An 18777-nucleotide genomic window follows, 5' to 3' on the forward strand; every position below is an offset into this window, starting at 1 on the left:
AGAAAGAAAGAAAGAAAGAAAGAAAGAAAGAAAGAAAGAAAGAAAGAAAGAAAGAAAGAAAGAAAGAGTGTGTGAAAGACAGAGAGTGGGGGAGAAAGGGGATGAGATGGAGATGGAGAGAGCGCCGCTGCTGCTGCGCAGGAAGGTATATACTTCCCTGCACCCAAACATCCAGACGCACTCACTCACTCCTGTCACCACCACCACACCCGTTCCCATTAGCAACTCTCAGAACAGACCAACCTCCCTCTCCATGAATGACGTAACATGACATAGCATGATGGTATGAGCGCAGTGTGAGCACGGGCGCGAATCTAAATGAGCAGCGGCGGCAGGTGGTGGTAGCAGTAACTGTGACTGTAAACGAATGATGAAAGACAAAGGAGTGAGTGACTGATTGACTGATTGGGCGCGTAGATAGGGGAGAAGAGGAGAGGGAGAGGGAGAAGGAGGAAAGGAAAGAGAAAGAGAAAGCGTGTACCTACCCAAGAGCGCCCACACCACCATCACCGCCTCATCCTCCTGGGTACATCATAGGCACCTACTCGACCCATCAACACGAACCTCCATATCACTAGGGCCACCACCACCATCATCACGACCATCAATATCGATCCCCCCAACCCCACAGGCCACCATTGCGCACTAGTACGTACAACATACGCACCTACCTCTTCTCCTCCCCCTCCCCCTCCGCCCATCACATCACTAGGGCAAGTCACCGGTATCGCTCCCCGCCCCCACCACCCCGCGCCTACACAAGGCTACGCGCGCACATGCACGCCGCTATACCCGCCTTCCAATATAGCCGCACGCCCTCCGCACGCCCTCCGCACGCCCTCCGCACGCTCTCCGCGCACAAGCGCTCCGATCCGATCCCGCACGCGCCCTTAGGCCATAGCGAAATGACGAGCGACCATCTCCGCCGCTCCTCCGCCGCTCCTCCGCCGCTTCTCCGCTGCCCCGAATATTCTTTTGAGGAGCGGGGACGCGCCGCAGTCGGATGTCTTAGCGCTGCTTGAGCTGTAGTCCGTATGCATGTGCCGACGGAGGTTCACGGCTGATGAAAGACATCCACATGTCTGTGTTAGTGCTCTGTTCGAATAAAACAGTTACAAGTCAAATCGCATGTAATTGGTTGTGGTGAATGAAGTAAAGACCCGAGTCGGCGGTTGACGTCGTCGCGTCGGCGGCGCGTTCGGCAAAAATCGCAGACGCAGAACCGCAAGCCGACTCCAACCTCGGCGTCGCCGCAATGTTAACGGAACCGCTACTGAGCGAGCTGTGCGCGATCTGGTGAGCAGCAGTGGAAGAAGAAGCAACGACGAAAAGAAGTCGCCTTTTACCACGCAGCAACAAAGCCGCTAACATTTCCCCCCCACCGCAGCAACGGCAACGCGCCCAAGTACCGCTGCCCCAAGGACTCGGTGCGCACCTGCTCGCTGGCCTGCTACAAGCGGCACCAGCAATGGGCCCAGTGCGACGGGAAGCGCAACCCGGGCGCGTACGTGAAGAAGGCCCAGCTCGCCACCCCCGCCGGCATCGACCATGACTACAATTTCCTGACGGGCATCGAGCGTGCCTTCCAGCGCGCCGACGACGACGCTGAGCGCCGCGGCCTGGACGCCAAGCGTAGGGTTTTCGGCGAGGCTAGATTGCAGGCTTACTTGCAGGCCAACCGAATTATTGTCGATCGCGCGCCTGTGGGCATGAGTCGCCAGAGGGCTAACAAGACGCGCATCTCCAAGTCAGAGCCGCCGCTTCCGCCTCGGGCTGCGTGCTAATGCTGACGCGCTTCGTAGGTCGGGTCGCATTATCTGGACCGTCGAGTGGCAGCACGCGGACGACACGCGCGAGCTGTATGAAGCTGCGGCCGACGCGCCGCTGTCGGACTTGTATGCTACCTTCCTGCAGGAAAAGCGCCACAACGAGGCTAAAAAGAGGAGACGCGAGGAGGAGGAGGAGCACCCTCGGAAGGACGGAGCGGTAGAGCAGACACCTAAGAAGAGGAAGGGCGAGGAGGGAGAGCATCCGCGGAGAGACGGCACGCCAGAGCAGCCACAGACCCAGACGGACAGCTCGGTCGAAGGGACAAGGGCAAGCCCCTCTCAACAACAACCACACTCCCCGTCCGTCTCATTCTACCTCATCAAGCCACACACGCCCTCCTCACAGCCCCGGGTGCTCGTTCCCTTGGACTCTAACCACAACCTCTCCGCCGCCCTCTCCGACCAAGTCATCCTCGAATACCCCACAATCAAAACCCTGCCATCACCGCCTTCCGCTCCCCTCCCGAAAGGCTTCATCCTCGAGGAAGACTACCTCAGCCAATCCAAGAAGGACGCCGAAGAGCTCGACGCCCTGATAGGCTCCGCTTCCGTCACGGCGTCCGCGGCGGATATTGGCCGGAGCAAGGACGGGGCCGATCAGCCTGCTCGTGCTGAGGCTGCCGCGCTCGATGACCGCAAGCTGCTGGAGGTGTTGACGCAGGATATCAAAGCCCGTAAGTGAGGTGCTGTATGTGAGTAGAGCAGACAAGAGGCCGGTGCTTTAAGCAATGAAATATTCCCAGCGAGCGAGCGATCAGGCCCTCTGAAGCCCCTTTAGGATGAGTCTTCGAGTCATTGGAGAGCTAAGAAGGGAGGACCCTCCACTTGGCGCATCCAAATGGGTTGGGATGGGAAGTCTAAGAGAAGCCAAAAAGATGACAATTGACGGGGAACGAGATCGAGACACCAAGCTCAAGACGCAGCAAAACACGAATGACAGAAAAAATAAAGCCAACTCACATCGCAAGACCACGAACTCGACCAAAAAGAGAAAAGTGAAACCCACAACCTACCCAGCTAGGCGCTGAACGCACCAGCGTAAAACAGACCCGCCGTGGCGTGGGCAGGTAAGAAAACGCCAATACCGCAAACACCGCAAACCCTTTTCTCAACTCCACGCACGCACGCACGCGAGAGCACCAAACAATCTAACCAACACGACTCAGCCGCCGCCCAGGCACAGACACAGGCACAGACATGCAGCAACAGAAGCCCGCGCTCCAGTGCCTCCCCCACCCCGTACCGACACCTACCCACCCACCTACACATACACACAAAGATACTACGTACGAACACAACACACGTAAGCGAGCAAGGCTGCCTACCGAGCTCGGCAGAGCAACTAAGCTACGGTAGGGAGAGGAGGAGGGCAAGGGACGGGGCACGCCCGCCTCACTCTGCCTATGTATGTAGTAGCTACGGCACGGCACCGGCACCACTAGCTTCGCGTCGTGCACTCCACAACGCACGCACGCGGCGGAAATAGTTATTACGTCGTTAAGCCACGCGAGCGCGGGCGTGGGCGTGGGCGTCTGTGCTGCCTGCCCCCTGGCACAGGCGGGGTCCGGAGCTTTTTTTTTTTTTGCGTGCGTGCGTGCGTAATACGGATATTGTAGCTAGCTAGCTATGTACCTAGTGGCAGTCATGCCATGCCGGGAGTTGGACTGTTGGAGGAGCGGGCGGCGGGCGGAGCCTGGAGTACGCCCGTCAAGCAAGTAAGGTCGGGTCGGAGCGGGACGGGGGTCCAGGCGTTTTTATGCGTGTTTATGTATGCCCTGCTTTGTGCCTTTGGTTACGGCTCCGTATAATACTTGCTTTGTGGTGGAGGGGCGTGCGTGCGTGCTTGCTTGGGGCGGATGGGGAGTGGGACTTCCCGGCCTGGGACGGACGGACTGGATGGATGGCTGCGGGGCGGGGCGGCGTGTGGCGTGTGGGCGTGGCGGGCGGCGGCTAAATTGAGGAGCGTGTGTGCACCGTGTGTGGAGGAGGCCCGGATATGGGATGGAGGGATGGATGGGGGCTTGGTGCGGAGGGGACCGCGCGGGACGAGGCGTGCGTGGTATGGTATGCCATGGTAGGGCGCCGGTGGATGGGTGCGTGGGAGGCGTAGAGGCGTGGAGGCGTAGAGGCGTAGAGGGTGCGGTGCGCGGGGTTGGAATCGGAATTGGAACGGGCATGGGCATGGGGCGGCGGGAGGGTGAGGATGGAGAGTTGATTGATTGAGTTGAGTTGAGTTGTATTCATTTACCCTGACCCATCGCCCTGAGCGGTATGCAGGCTGAGTTGATTGATTGATTGATTGATTGATTCAGATCAGAGACGGAGATGAGGTTGAGCAGTTGTTAACTAGGTACAATAGTGTGTCGCGGGCAGATAGATAGGTTAGGTTGTATGGTATGTAGTGTAGTAGCATCTGGTTACTTCCGAGCGAGAAGTGAGACAAGGGCAATATCCGTCTGTATCTGATCTGTATGTGCAGAAAGACGAGAGGAAGATTTGCTCGCTCGCAGAGCCGCGCCGAGACAGGGCGGACGCGGCTGTGGCGGTGCAGGACCAAACGGGCAGTCGGAGCCGCTCCGGTTTCAAGCAGCATTGCAAGCACGTCGCGAGCGGCCCAAGACAGCAATTGCTGCCGCAGGCGGGCGGGCGTATGCGTGCGTGCGTGAAGCTGCGGCTGCGGGGTAGGGTACGGAGCGGTACAATACGGGTCACCCCATCGTTGTGTCAGGGCGTGCGTGGGCGCTCGGCAAAATGGAGCGGTACATCGTGGGGACCTACCATGGATACCAAGAGCCGTGGATGGTTGATTGATTGATTGATTGTCAGATGCTACACAGGGAGTGGAGTGGCAGGCCAGGCGGCGGGCGGGATGGGCTGCTGCATGGCACTCACCCGGCCGGGCCGATCCATCAGGCAAGGGCGTCGATTGATTGATTTCCTGGTCGCCTTGCAGTCGGAGGCATCATCGACGGCAGGGGTGGGCAGAGTTAGCGGGCATGCAAGCAAGATGGAGTGTCGTGGCTGGGCGGGAGATAGCAGACTTGCAGAGTGTCTGTCGTTCCATGGTGTGACCTGGCCTTTTTCCCCGCACACTCTCAGCGAAATGAAGTGACTGTGGAGGAGCGAGGGGCCCTCACGTCACGGTGGTGTGACATTGCTGTGTGTGGTTGGGGACGAGGGACAAGGCTCCTGAGCAGAGCCTCGGATGGCCCCTAAACCCGACGTGGGCGCCGCTAGAACTGTGGGGGACGGAGCCATGCCAGCCCCCGAATCTCCGAGCGCCGCGCCCCGGGAGAGGCGCGCAGTCAGCTGTGTATCAGCTTCTGCAACCACAAAAAGCCAAGAAGTCATGATGAGTTACGTAGCTAGGGCTAGGTTTCTTTCTTTTCCCCAGACGGATCGGCCCCGATCGGCTGAAATCTCGATGCCGGGTTCGGAACAGAGAAGAAGAAAAAAAGAAAAAGAAAAAAAAAGTCTGCAGCAGGTTCGTTACTGGGTACTACTCCACGTCGCAAGAAATAATAATACTATGATGAGGCTGCATCCCTCTCGGCCGGGAAGGAGAGACAAGCGGCGTGGAGCGAAAGCCGCCTTCGGACCTTTGGGCGGCGCGAAGACCGGCCCCAGCAGAAAAAAAACTCGACCTCTCGGGTTTCACTCGGCAGGCCGCTGCGTCTTAATAGCTCGAGTTTTGTCGCTAGCCTGCGCGAGTCGATGATGCGATTGCCCACCCGCTTGCGTCCTGTACCTTGCATGGAAGCCGAAGAAGCGACGCACGCGGGTTTAGCCATATCCGTGGCCGCTTCCGGCTGGCCCTGCGACCGACATCTCCCGACCCTCGTACCGTGTGTTTGTCTTGTGTGCCATGCGCGCCCCCCCAGCAAATCTCGGTGATAGGCAAACGCTACCGGCTACGAGCGGGGACTCCACTAGCGCCCCAATCCATGTGGAGATGGAGAACACCTTGCGCCCGATGCTTCGACGACACATACCAGACACACATGAACTCTCGACCTCGCCATGACTGTGTCTCCTATTCTCGTCGTCGCCTGCGCGCCCCCCACACGCCCACGCCGCACGATCGCTGCTGGCAACCTGGCTTCCCCGAGACAGGGGGGGGGTGCGTGTGAGTGTGAGCGCTCGTAGGCGGCGCCTGCATTGCGCGAGCGATACGCAGGGACAGTCGATCAGGATCCCAGAGATTGCTTTTTCGGGCTTACTGGGGACGCGGCAGAGAGAGAGTGTGTGTGTGCCGTCAGCCTAGGTATTATTTGCGGCCTGCCTGTACCGCTGTTGCATCGGCTTCTCACCGACTGTTGCCAGCTCATCGGCAGGGAGAGGGGAGGAGAGATAATGAACATTGAGCTGCAGTGCGCCTCTGCGTGCAGCGATCGCAATTCTCTCCGCTGCCCAAAAGCTTACCCCAGGATCGCTCCGGGGCACTCCAGATTTCGTTCCCCTTGTGCGCTCGCTCAGCACCCCACCCCACACATTCCATTCCGTAAGCCCACGTCTCTGCTCCTGCGGTGCGACGGGCTAGGGCGGCGATTGGTCTTCATGTGAGAATTCGTCACGGAGGAGGAGGATGATGAGGATGATGGTTAGCGCGGAGAGAGAGAGACCTGCGGGGAAACCTAAAGACCTGAGGGAGAGAATGGAAAGAGAGAGGTGTGATGACACAGGTGTATATATCAATCATATCAACCCCGGATCTGCCTCCTTCTTTCATTCATTCATTCATTCATCATCACAATGTAGCAGTTCGGGCGCGACCGAAAAGACAGACAAGATTTGTCATCCCCCGGCGTCAGCTCGACTGTTACGTTGGGCGAAACAGCCTTCTCCACAAATTTCACAAGACCCACGCATTCAAAAAGATTCCGCCGAGGATACGGACGCAGGCCGCCTTCCCGTTTGGATGCGAGACGCCTATTTGGTCGGCGCGCCCGGCTGCCAACAACGCCCCGTCGCACCCCCCCCCTCATTGCTCGCCCTTCTGCGCCACGTCTCTCTTCCCTCGCTACAGCAGCACCGAAATAAAGCCTTTGGTGTCGGCCCCAGCCCCAGGCCAGAGTGTCCCCACAGCCTCATCGTCTCACGCCCCGACCCTGCCCACCCCCCTTCGCGCCCCAGCCCACGCAGAAAATTCCTCCCGGCATCTCCTTCGGGCTTGGCGCCGCACCTGCTTTCCGGCTGATCCTCGTCGACATCGGCTCCTCGTTCCCCACGTTTCCTGCGTCACCCGCGGCTCACCCGAGCGCGCTCTTATAAGATTTTCGCCCGCCCCCTCCCTTCTCCGGTTTTCGCTCGCCTTACCTTCCACATCCCACAACAGACTACATGCAACAGTCAAGTTCCCCAGTGGATTTTTCAAATCTGCTGAACCCCGACACCTCAACCTCCCCGACCGATCACCCCTCGACCCCTATGGCCGCCGCCGCCGTCAGTCCCGTTGGTCTCATGGGCTCAATGCTGCAAAACGCACAGCCTCACCAGGAGGAGCACAGGCAGGACCTGCCCCGCCCCTACAAGTGCCCTCTCTGCGACAAGGCCTTCCACCGTCTCGAGCATCAGACCAGGCACATCCGCACTCACACGGGCGAGAAGCCGCACGCCTGCCAATTCCCCGGCTGCACCAAGCGCTTCTCCCGCTCCGACGAGCTCACCCGCCACTCGAGGATACACAACAACCCCAACTCCAGGCGGGGCAACAAGCAGCATGCCGCCGCCGTCGCCGCTGCCCAGGCCGTTGCCAGCGCCGGCATGCTCGACAGCTCTCAGATCGCCCACATGATGCCGCCTCCCTCGAAACCCATCTCCCGCTCCGCTCCTGGCTCCAACCTTGGCTCGCCCAACGTCTCGCCTCCCCACTCGTACGCCAGCTACTCGAACCTGCCGGGCTTGGCTGCCTACAACCGCACCAACCCCACCACGTCGATGGGCATACTCGCCACTGCCGCCTCTCAAGTCGAGCAGCAGCAACAGCAGCAGCAGCAGCCCCGCTTCCCCCCGACGCATGGTCACCCCCTTAGCTCGCACCACTTTTTCAACAACCACAACGCCAGCCGTCTTCCGGGCGTCACCGGCCTCGCGGCCTACGCCTATTCGTCGCAACCCATGTCGCGGTCGCATTCTCACGAGGACGATGACCCCTACGCCCACCGCATGACCAAAAAGTCAAGGCCCGGCTCCCCCCTGTCGACCGCCCCGCCGTCTCCCACCTTCTCGCATGACTCCTACTCCCCCACGCCTGACCACACCCCGCTCGCCACCCCCGCGCACTCGCCTAGGCTACGCCCGCACGGCCTCCACGACGTCCAGCTCCCCCACATCCGCCACCTGTCGCTGCAGCACGTGCCCGCCCTCGCACCCATGGAGCCCTCTGCCAACGGCGAGACTCCCTACGTTCCCACCCAGACGACGGGCCTGCGGATAGGCGACATCATCTCGAGACAGGACGGCGCGCAAAGAAAACTGCCCGTGCCTCCGGCACCGAAGGTGGCCGTCCAAGACCTGCTGAACTCTGGCAGTGGCTTCTCTTCGGGCACCACGTCAGCCTCTGGCTCCGTCGCTGGTAACGACCTCAGCGAGCGCTATTAAAAATTAAAAAGGCCCCCCTTAAAGATCATTGCATGACAGTAGGAGTTTCGGTTTTGCACGACCTTTTCGGCTGCGCTTCAGCGGATTTCAAGCGTTCTGGGTTTTTATAGACGGATACGGGAAAGAAGATGCAACGGATGCTTCGGCCTCCCCACCCCTGCATCATGCTATGGGCGAACAAGTGGTCACATTCTCCTCTTCACTCTAATGCTTGGGATCCGACCGGGCTTTTTTTCATCTTTTTCGTTTTGTTATTAACTTTTGCCGACACTACATCTTTTTTTCCTTTTTTTGCTTTTAACGTTATAGACTGGACCGGTGTCTTCGGGTTTCAACCTAGGCTCAACATACCCCTTGCGGCCACGGATGACCGCATGATGTATACTCATTGACTTTTTTTTTTTTCTTTTTCTTTTGCTTCTCTCCTCGCTCGTCACTCTCCGTATGCGACTTTTCTCTCTCATCTCTTTTTTTGCTGGGTTTTAGGGTGGAGGCGGTGGTAGTGGTAGTAGTGGTCTCACGTTCCTCTAACAACGGCACCTCGGTTGCGTGCGTGTGTGCGTGCATGTGAGCGAGGAGACGAAGGGACGTGGATGGATGTGGGGTTTATTACGTAGGGTACGGGTACGGGTATGGGTATGCAACAACGCACAGATAGACGGCCGACGAGACTCTTGTCGCTACAGCGATGGTGGAGGGCCATAAAACAGCGCTTCGATTTTTACTTTATGTTCTGCTTCGTGGCACTATTGAAAATATGGGTGCGGTGTGTTGTGTTGAATACGTCTTTGTGGTTGTTGTTTTTGCCTTGCTTGCTGGGTGTGGCTGGGCTGCGTGCGGGATATACATACATATAGAGAGAGCTGCTGCTGCTGCTAGTAAGTAGGTAGAGTAGGCACTACTACTACATAGGCAGGCACGATAATGGAAGCATGAAGATGGTACATATGCTACTCCTACTTTACTACTTCAGCCTTTCCTGCTCCTTTCTCTGATACGCCCGGCTGTGCGTGCCGCTCGTTCGTGCGTTCGTTCATTGGTGTGTTTTTGGGTGTGGGCGTGTGTGGGTTGGGGTTGGCGGGGTGCGAGACAAGACAAGACAAGGCGGCGGGCATGTGAGGACCTATGTGAGAGAGAGAGAGAGTGTGTGTGTGTGATGTGGATGTGCTTGTTCTTCCCTCCTTCCTTCCTTTCTTCCTTCCTTCCTTCTTTCCAGCATCCTGAAACATGTGCGTGCACAAGCCATGGTGATTGGCGCGCTGGCTTGCTACAGAGCTAGGTACACTGATAACGAACTACCTACGTAGCTACCTAGCACGCACGCTTATCGCCCGTCAGGCCGTGTATCTACATATCTGGCCGTTTGTCCGTCCGTCCGTCCATCCATCTGTCCGTCCAGGCCGCTAGAGCTGGGATGGATGGGATGGGATGGGTGGACGTGCGGACAGACGGATGGATGGATGGATAAGAAACTGTGTGTGTGTGTGGAGTGGCTTGTTCAGTCAGGGCTTGGGAGAGATCTATCTGTTTTCTATGGGTGCTTGGCTTGCTTATTTGCTGGATTGATTGATTGACAGATAGACAGATATGTAGATAGATAGGCCGATACCGATACTTGATACTTGATACGCCGCGCTGATAGGGTAGGTACGCTAGCCACGGCTCTACCTATGCTATGCTATGCTCGATCGAAGGAACGCACACGCACACGCTGCGCCTCCTACGCCGCGTCGCCATGGACCACCGCGATAGGTAACTACATACGCCTCGTGGTTGGCTTGGGTGTGGGTGTGGGTGTGGGCGTGGGCGTGGGCGTTGGGGTTGGGGGCCGTGTGGGTGCGCGCGTGTTGTGTGTTGTGTGTGGTGTGGTGTGTGGGCGGGGGTTCAGCTCAGCTGCGTAGGTTACAGTGGATGCGTAGGTAGGTTGGGACGCGGGCGTTTTCGTCGTGCGTGCGTGCGCGCGGGGTGGGCGCGGGGTACAGTACAGTACGCGTGAACAGTGTTTGAGGGACGGGACAAGGTGGGTGTGGTGTGTAGAGTCTATGTATGTATGTATGTATGTATGTACGTATGTATGTATGTAGGCATGCGCGTGTGCGAACTCGTCATCTGCGCCCTGTCTTTGTCTGTCTGTGTCTGCCTGTCCCTGTGTCTGTTCTGTCCGGCGCGGGCGAGGGCTTGGTGCTGCGCTGCGGTGCTCACTGCGGGGATAAGAGCGGGATGGCCGGCGTGGCGGCGGGGAAGGGGCCTGGGGCCGCGGGCGGAGGACGGAGGACGGACGGGTAGGTACCTAGGTACGGTACGTAGCCCATGGTACATACTATTGTACCGTACCATCCAGCCTCAGCAGCGGGTGTTTGGCGTCGCCGTCTCTGTCTCTCTCGAGAGGACCGCGCGCTGGTGGTAGCAGTGTAGGAAGGTAGGTGGCATAGAGGAGGTGGAGGCCAGCCTGCCAGCAGCCTCAAATCACACACATACACGCACGCGCGCGCGCATCCACATCCTCCACATTCACAGCCACTGCGCGCTCCGCCTTGCCACGACAACGACGACGGACGACGGACGACAGACAACGACGACGAGTGATGGCGGGCGCCGGTCACGACAACGACACCACCATTACCACTACCACCACCACTGCTAACCGTCGCCATAGTCGCCGCCACCATCACTGTCGCTGCTCACCGCCTGTTCACAGCCCCGGACGTACGCGCACCCCGCCTACACCGGCAGCTAACAATGAATGGTGGAGGACTCAGAGAGGCAGCACGTAGTAGTGGTGGGCTGACAGAATCGCCTTGACTGCTGAGTCCGCACACGACCCGTCGTCCACCCACACACACAACACAGCCAACAACGCGCATGGCATGCATGCATGCAATGCAAGCCCGCTCACTCACTCACTCACAGTCTCAGCCCGCTTATCTGCAAGGCCGGCAGCGCGCCATCCCTCGCGATTCGCACTTGCGCCGGGATCATCGTATCTGCACGCGGGAACAGGACGGGGTCCCCGGACCCGGGGGGGCTGCTCCTTGCTGCGCTGCTTACTTGGCGTCAAGGCGTACATATTGTAGCCCCCGGGGGTGATTATTGGGGAGAACCAGATGGGCCTACCTAGGTAGGTGGGTAGGGAGAGAGTGGGATGGAGTGGAGTGGAGTGCGGTGGAGTGCATGGGGTGATTGAATGAGGAGAGGAAGGAGAGGTGGACAGAGAGAGGCTCCATTACACGCACGCCTCTTCCTGCTCCTGCTCCTGCTCCTACTCCTCGTTGCTCCTCTCTTCTTGCTCCTTCGCCCTCTTCCGCCAGGGTCTCGTTTTCCTGCAGGCGGCGGATTTGCGCTCGCGAATTCACGAGCGCGAGGGAGCGGTGCGCGCGGCTTGTCCTCTGCGCGCGCGCGGGCTCTGCGGGGCGGTGGGCAGGTCTACACAGATGGTGGAGATTGGAGAGGAGGAGGAGGCGCGAGTGGTGTGGTGTGTGGTTGCAACGACAATTTTTCTCTGGCTGCTGCGGCGGATTGACCGGATGGGATGGGAAGGGATGATGATGATGATGATGATGCATGGGGCGTTTGCGCCTTTGCTCGATGGCACGTCAATGGCCGCGCGCTGCCGTTTGCCGTTCCTCGCACCGTCGTAGTCGTGAGAGAAGTTGTGGGCCCCCACATATACTCACACCGGAGGTGGAGTCAATCCAATACTATGGTGACTATTTTCTCTGCTTAGACCCGCCGATCGCGCTTGTGCTTGGTGGGGAGCTTTGCGGATTTTCTCTCGACACCTCGCTCCAATCTCCGCCTTACGATGCATACGGCGCAGCTGCTCCGCCCCTTCAGGGAGAGATACCGGCTGATGGTACCTGGCCGTCCCGCGATAGCGATATCCCTTCCCCCCCAATACTATGCTATGCTAGGTAGGTATTGTAGAATACACCTTCCAATCTACCCCAAGCGGGAAGGCGCGCCCGTGTGCCCACGGAAGAACTCGTGGACAGCTCGCCCATTGAGTTTTTCTTTTTGCGGCTGTATGCACCGGGACGCACGCCCGCCGTCTCCGCTGTGGGGAAGCGTGCCAATGGGTACGGGGGGAGGGGAAGGGCTGGCTGGCTGGCTGCCACAACCATCGCAGCATTGGCTTTCAAACGGGCAGGTCTGTACCCGTACAGCAAGCAGTACACATCACATGCAGTAGGTGTTGCAGGCGCCCTGCCGGAACGCAAGCCAGCGTTCTAGACCACCCTCCTCTGTCTCTCTCTCTCTCTATCTCTCCTCCATCCATGATCCCTTCATCCCTCCCACAATCTGGCCCTCCGAGGCGCCGCCACTCAAAACCCCTATCGCAACCCAACGCCCTCGCCCGCCCCATCCCCCCAGAGGCGCCTTTTTTTTTTTCTTTTTTTTTTTTTTTTTTTTTTTTTTTTTCTTTTGCAGTTTCGCCGGTTTCGGGGAAATTGGCCCAGGTAGGCCAACGAGCCGGTGGCGCGCCAGCGCGGGCCTCATCGGCAGCCGTGATTGCGTGACAGCGAGGCTCAGGCCCGGCGTCGGGGGGGCAAGGCGTTAGTTTAGGGTAGCTAGCTACGAAGGCGTTGCGTTGCGGTGCGTTGCGAGGCCGGAGGAACCGTGTGTGGGTGTTAGAGAGTGTGTGTGTTGAGCGCGAGCCGCGCCTGGGGACGCGCCCTTCCACTTTCCCTAGGGCCGTCAATGTCGCTGCTCCTTCGGAGCTCGCTCCACCATCTCAAACCACCACTTTCACCACCGCGTCCTTTTCGTCCAACCATCGACACCTGCCTACCTAGTGCAGCGCAGCGCGCATCGTGCGGAGCGTGGGGCGTGGAGAGCGCGGTTCGTGTGGGGCGTGGCTCTTGCCTTGCCCTCCTTCTGCGGGGGGCCTGATGAAAGCTGTCTGTCGCCGTTGGTGCTGATGATGATGAGACAGCGTGCACGCGTACGTGCGTGCGACGAAACGGCTGAGGCTGGAGGGCTGGAGCTGCCCAGGCAAGGCCAAGCAGGCCAAGAGCCAGATCTCTCAGGTCTTCTTCGACGCCGCTTGCCGCCGTGCCGCGACTTGCCAGATCGGGCGCCGGGCCGCGCCTGGCCAGCATGCCATCAGGGTGCCTTTCAACAATTTTCCTGTGGCCTGCCTTGCGGGTTGCCGCCTTGCCTGCCTGGGTCGCGATCGCTGTGGGTGTCAGTGTCGCGCTCGTGTCTCAGCAGTCATCGTGCTTGAACCGCCTTCTCCTTTGGTCGTGCATCGTGCACTTTTTTATTTTTTATTTTTTTTCTCTCTCATAAAATTTCTTTCAGACAATCTCTCCCCAGTCCCCTCATCGCTGTTCATCTTCCCCACATATCGCGTCGCCTTACGCACCCTCGGGTCGCCTCGCGGTCGCGTCGGGGTGGAGAGAGGGTCTGGTGAGAGTGGTGAGGTGGCGGCGCTCCCCAAGCTCCCCTCACCACCAGCCTCACCGTCTGATGAGGCTCTCTGCGCGACGGTGGAGATGAAGAACTGTGTGCCATTGTACGCGTGCTTCTTGCTACCCATAGCCCCCACACACACGCACCCAAGAGAAGGCCCTTTTTGCGTGTCTAGTTTTTCCTTTGCGCTGGCCGGCCTCTCTCGGATCACGTCTTCCTATTTGAAATGTTGCAGCTGGGTTTGACGAGCTAAGCGTGGGACGCGTGTCTCGCTGCCTGCTGGTGAGGTCAATGGCCAAGCCACCTGTCTCAGCACACGTCGTCAGTACCCGGAGCAGAGGATTACGTATGCAAAAAAAAAACGCGGGCGGGCGCGCGGGATGACGGCATTTGGCTACCGGCCGGGGCGCGTAACATCCCCCAGACGGAGACGGGAGCGGCGAACCCGTCACCCCATCTTTCTCCGGCCTGGCAGGATTTGCACCAGGGCAGCGCCCTCGGCTCGTTCCAGCCCAGCCAAGCGCGCGGGCAGGCTAGGACGAAGCGATCGAAGCTTCTGTGGAAGAAAAGGGCGGCGCGCGCGTCGGCTTACCTACCGCGTTTTTTGCTGCTTGCGCGCGTTGGGGGGTTGTGGGTGAGTAATTCAGGCTAAATGCCCATGCTGGCACGGTGCAGCCAATGGCGCAATTACCCGCCCATTTACCCAGCGATTCTCCCCCCAAGGCCAAGGTCGGGGAAAATAGAAATTTTTTTATTAAAAACGCCATCGAGGCTGGAGCGCTGCTGCCCGCCCGCAGGCAAAATTAACTTGGGCCCCCGCGGGTCTGCCCGGTGTGCCTCGACTCCCGTACGTCAAGCTCTGCCCCGGTTAGGCAGTTTCTGGGGTAGACGGAGGCAAGGCGCTCCGCCGGCCGTGGTAGGTTTGCTGGCGTCAGTAGGTAGGTATCCAGCCACGGGTTTCGTCGCGCCTTCTTTCATCATCACCATCAGCAGCATCATCATCACCAAACCCGTCGTCGTCGTCATCGTCGTCCCTCTCTCTCTCTCCCCTGAAACGTCACCACTCGAGCACAGAAACCACTGATGATGCGGCGCTTGCGGTGTGAGAAAAAAAAAGTGACATCTACCCGTTCCGCCGCCATGGCGCACGGAGGCCGTGCGTCTTTTTTCTATTTTCTATTTCGCCGTAGGTTGCGTTCCTGAGATCGCATCGCGTTCTCGAAAGAAAACATTTCCCCGAATCTCGATTCGTCGGCTGCGCATCACCGCCGCCACACGGCCGACGTCATCAGGATCGCCGCAGAAGCGCTGGTGTGGGTGGCCAGTGCCATCACTACCTATTGTACTCTACCTATCTATCTCCGTGCCGGCCTCCAAAAGCGACAGCAGCACGAGTCTGGCTTGCTAGTCCCCTTCGTCTCTTGCAGCGTTTAGAGTAGGTCCCGCTGAGAAGGAAGATAGGAAGAATTAATCCGGTCGAGCCTAGAGTAGCCATACGAGTAGGAGTTCCTGCCTTGGTACCATAGCGTGGCGTGGGCGTCTCTCCCCCCACCCCCACCCCACACCCCATCCCATCCCATTCCCCGCCACTAGCCGCGCCGAGTCATGGTGCTGCGCCTGGGTGGGTGTGAAATCAGAAGAGACGTATGTACGTACGTCAGAGCTGGGGCCTGGCCTTTGCTTGCTTGCTTGCGCGCTCGCCAGGCCAAGCAAGCAAGGCAAGGCAGAGCAGGGAAGCACTGGTATCGGCACTGGCACTGGCACTGGCACTGCTGGGGGCGATCAGGCTTCTTCCCCTTCCAGCTTCCTTCCTTCGGGGAGCGTGGAGCACCTCTCCCCTCTCCCCCCGCAGGCGCCGCAAGCCGTGGCCGATCCGGTCCCCGGCCGCGCAGAGCAGAGCAGAGCAGAGCAGAGCAGAGCAGAGCAAAGCTCGGAGACGATCATCATCCTTGATCATATCATGGTTGTGGGCGTTGATACGCGGGCAGGCCTGGCGGTTGGTGGGGAGCGGTGGCGGCGCGTGGCTGGCTGGCTGGCTTGCTTGCTTACCGATGAAGCTGCTGGTGAAGGCTACGAGTACTGCCCTGCTGCAGCTTCACCGCTATCGTGTCGTCGCAGCCGAGAGCCGCCAACGCCCACGATACTCCGTAGCGGCAGGTGGTTGGTGGTTGGAGGTTGGGCGCAGCGAATCTCGCTTCTGCACCTCCCGATGATCTTCGATGTCTTCTAGGTGCTCTTACGCGTCCCTGCTTCCTGGCCATTGCCGCCTGCCCTCTAGGGCCTTCTCCACGAGGCCAGGTTCGTATACTCTATCTTTGTCAGCGGCTGCCTTGCATCATCGCGCAGCGCGGGGGGGCGGAGGGGCGGGGGCTGCCTCCGTGTGGTGTCTATGGATGGATGGATGGATCATTGGATGCGCGGGTGGTGTGGCTGTGCGCGCGCTCCCAGACTGCCTGGCACTGTTGCTCTGCTCTACGAGTACCCTGCGCGATTGGCCGGGGTACATACACACGCCCACATGTGGAGGTGGAGTGGAGCAGGATAGGCATCGCCGGCCAGGCCCAGAGCGCCAGCGCCACTCTCCCGCCGCCTGCTCCACTTCACTCCACTCCAGTCGGTATGCCATCCAAGCATCCCATCCATGACAGGATCACGGTGGGCATTGGGCCGGTGCGCGCGGAGCAGTCGACTCTTCTGCAGGTTGTTGTTGGCTGTAAGTGATGGGCGCATTACGAGCTATGACGACTGCGGTGGAGCACGCACTGTGGGGGAGCGAGGATCTACTCCAGATGGGGGGTGGAGGTGAAGATGCGCCTTCTTCCCCACACCTACTGGAGGCGCATTTCATCATTGGCATCATCATCGGCATCATCATCGCTGCCCGCCACCGCTATTGTATCATCATCGCTGTTGTGCAGAAAGCAGGGAAGAGACGTGCGCGCTTGCGTGCTTGGGTGCTTGATTGCTGCGCTGATGCTAGCGGTGGCGGTGCTGCTGCTGCTGCTGGTGCACTACTGACAACTGACACAGCACCAACAGCTGCCCGCCGCATGATGCCATTGCCGCCGTCGCTGACACACGCAGTACTCTAGATGAGAATGATGCCAGAAGCCCGGTCGAAGACGTCTTTCCTAGCGCCCCCTCTCCTTCCCTCTTAGGTAGGGCACGCTAGTGCCAGACTCCCCCTACGGGAATAACGACTAGAGGGAGCAGTGGCGGCGGACCTGAGACCGAGCAAGCCACCTACATACTACTCTACTCTAGAGTAGTTGGTAGAGGACATAGTTGCTCCGGCGCCGTTCCTACGCTACCTATCGTGGCTGGACTAGAGTAGGTGGAGGAGGCGTGCACGAGTGTGCGCGCTTACGATAGTGATAGGAGCGGTCTTATCACGGGCGATTACCCCGCGACGCACCCCGCCTGTTAGGACGCTGCGATAAGCTAAGCGTTGGATGCCAGGATGTGTGTAGTGCGGACGTCGGCATTCCTTCGTGTGGAGATAGCTGGATGGTGTGGGCGGGCAGGTTACAGCTTACTCGTAAGGGCTGTCTTATCTTGTCTTGTTGTTGGCTTGCCTGAAACAGCTTCCTGTGTGCTGGTGCTTACATATGAGTACGAATGGTTATGGTGGTGGTGGTGGTGGTGTGCGGTACCGAGCGGTGCGGGGGATGGGCGGTGGCGCTGTGGGGTCCCCGCATTTCGGTGCGCGCGCTTTGCCCTACCCTTACCTACCTACAGTAACCCTACATGCCGTGGGTTGGTGCGGGGGATCGGTGCGACGTACGGCCTTGTGCTCTGTGCTGTGATGTGGGAGATCGAGAGGCGCGAGGGAGGGTGTGCTTGTGTGTAGGTGTAGGGGTGGGTGTATGCACGTATTGCGTATCGTGTGCGCGTATGGGTGTGCGGCCTTATCGCAGCAGAAAGAGTAAACGAGGCGTCATGTGCGGCCGCAGCTTGATTGCTACCTATCTCCCTACTCCCACCCACCTCGCACGTACCTACGTCTCTGTCTAAGACGGGGGGCGGGGGGCGTCGCACACGCGCGCGCGCTTGGTATGTCGTATGAGTGCCTCGTGGTGAAGACAGGCAGGCAGCTAAGTGTGTGCTATCTGACCAAAGGGAGGGCAGAGATAACGGGGGCGTGGGGGACAAAGAAAGGAGAAAGGAAGGAGAGTAGAAGGAATGAAGGGCCGCGCATCCGCGTCCTGCTGCGAGACAAACAGACGCGCCAGCCGCCTGCCCTGCCGCCGCTGCGAATGTGACCGGCGGACACCCTCTCATTCTCTCACGCCCGCCAGATCGCACGCCGCACATACAGTGCGTAAGGCTTGGCGGGGGGGGGTGGATTTGGCTTTTTTCCTTTTCGTCGACTGCCCGATCGGGTCGTCGCTATCCATGCGAACTCTATGCCCTTTGCACATCCGCGTCGCGCGTCCCAACTGGTACGCCCGCGTGCCGGAAAAGCAGGCAGACAGCAAGCAAGCAGGCAAGCGTCACATGCACAGTGCGTTATCGTGGGCCACACGAGTTAGGAAGGAAGGTCGTGGTACATACGGTACATACATACACGGGGATGACTGAGGCTGACGGACTCGGGCTTTCGTGAGTCAGAGCTTGCCGATGATGCGGTGATGTCCTGGATGGGGAAGGATGGAATGGAGGCTGCGGGGAGGGGGTCCGGTGTCGGCTGTCGTCGGCTGTCTTGGTTGTGGTGTTGCTGCTGCTGCTGCTGCTGCTGCTGCTGCTGCTGCGGAGAACACACGTGTACGTGTACGTGCTGCGATCACTGCGGTCACTGCCGCGAAGAGAGATGCTGCCCGGGAGATGAAACGGGGGATGCGGGTGTTGCGGATGGTGCGGCGGAGGAGGGGAGAGGAGAGGTGCTGACGATGATTGCCTCTTGGGTCGTCCCAATAGATGCGCGTTTCCTTTTTTT

General features: G+C 59.3%; 9 protein-coding genes across 9 annotated transcripts in view; 4 read left to right on the plus strand and 5 right to left on the minus strand.

Moving 5' to 3' along the window:
• Positions 1 to 561, minus strand: part of K452DRAFT_136893 (uncharacterized protein) — an 877-nt gene extending 316 nt beyond the window's left edge. Inside the window, exons 1-2 of the mRNA XM_033535342.1 lie at positions 486 to 561; positions 10 to 357 (exon numbers count right to left, since the gene is read on the minus strand). Of these exons, the coding sequence (XP_033400947.1) occupies positions 10 to 219 (210 nt within the window). The 5' untranslated portion in view covers positions 220 to 357; positions 486 to 561. The remainder of the gene's footprint in view (positions 1 to 9; positions 358 to 485) is intronic.
• K452DRAFT_136939 (uncharacterized protein) lies at positions 152 to 641 on the minus strand. The gene has a single exon (XM_033535343.1). The coding sequence runs from the start codon at positions 505 to 507 to the stop codon at positions 229 to 231; it is 279 nt and encodes a 92-aa protein (XP_033400948.1). The 5' UTR covers positions 508 to 641; the 3' UTR covers positions 152 to 228.
• A 614-nt stretch (positions 642 to 1255) lies between these two features.
• Positions 1256 to 2511, plus strand: K452DRAFT_324947 (uncharacterized protein; the record flags this gene model as incomplete). The annotated part of the gene is made up of 3 exons (XM_033544737.1): positions 1256 to 1296; positions 1388 to 1747; positions 1803 to 2511. 3 exons carry the CDS (start codon positions 1256 to 1258, stop codon positions 2509 to 2511), a joined length of 1110 nt encoding a protein of 369 aa, XP_033400949.1.
• Positions 2512 to 7256: 4745 nt separating this feature from the next.
• K452DRAFT_295764 (uncharacterized protein) lies at positions 7257 to 8429 on the plus strand (the record flags this gene model as incomplete). Its single annotated transcript, XM_033541854.1, has 1 exon — positions 7257 to 8429. The coding sequence occupies one exon, from the start codon at positions 7257 to 7259 to the stop codon at positions 8427 to 8429; it is 1173 nt and encodes a 390-aa protein (XP_033400950.1).
• Positions 8430 to 8941: 512 nt separating this feature from the next.
• On the plus strand, positions 8942 to 9336 carry K452DRAFT_136678 (uncharacterized protein). The gene has a single exon (XM_033535340.1). It carries the CDS (start codon positions 9062 to 9064, stop codon positions 9284 to 9286), a length of 225 nt encoding a protein of 74 aa, XP_033400951.1. The 5' UTR covers positions 8942 to 9061; the 3' UTR covers positions 9287 to 9336.
• Positions 9337 to 10478: 1142 nt separating this feature from the next.
• K452DRAFT_136737 (uncharacterized protein) lies at positions 10479 to 11151 on the minus strand. The gene has a single exon (XM_033535341.1). The coding sequence runs from the start codon at positions 11096 to 11098 to the stop codon at positions 10628 to 10630; it is 471 nt and encodes a 156-aa protein (XP_033400952.1). The 5' UTR covers positions 11099 to 11151; the 3' UTR covers positions 10479 to 10627.
• Positions 11152 to 12278: 1127 nt separating this feature from the next.
• Positions 12279 to 13608, minus strand: K452DRAFT_136953 (uncharacterized protein). The gene is made up of 2 exons (XM_033535344.1): positions 13219 to 13608; positions 12279 to 13115 (listed from the first exon to the last, which is right to left on the minus strand). Exons 1-2 carry the CDS (start codon positions 13526 to 13528, stop codon positions 12565 to 12567), a joined length of 861 nt encoding a protein of 286 aa, XP_033400953.1. The 5' UTR covers positions 13529 to 13608; the 3' UTR covers positions 12279 to 12564.
• A 3747-nt stretch (positions 13609 to 17355) lies between these two features.
• Positions 17356 to 18313, minus strand: K452DRAFT_136973 (uncharacterized protein). The gene has a single exon (XM_033535346.1). It carries the CDS (start codon positions 18153 to 18155, stop codon positions 17574 to 17576), a length of 582 nt encoding a protein of 193 aa, XP_033400954.1. The 5' UTR covers positions 18156 to 18313; the 3' UTR covers positions 17356 to 17573.
• Positions 18178 to 18777, plus strand: K452DRAFT_284635 (uncharacterized protein). Its single transcript, XM_033539976.1, has one exon. It carries the CDS (start codon positions 18492 to 18494, stop codon positions 18726 to 18728), a length of 237 nt encoding a protein of 78 aa, XP_033400955.1. The 5' UTR covers positions 18178 to 18491; the 3' UTR covers positions 18729 to 18777.

The sequence above is a fragment of the Aplosporella prunicola genome (assembly GCF_010093885.1).
Source record: "Aplosporella prunicola CBS 121167 unplaced genomic scaffold K452scaffold_5, whole genome shotgun sequence".
In the NCBI taxonomy this organism is placed as follows: Eukaryota; Fungi; Ascomycota; class Dothideomycetes; order Botryosphaeriales; family Aplosporellaceae; genus Aplosporella; species Aplosporella prunicola.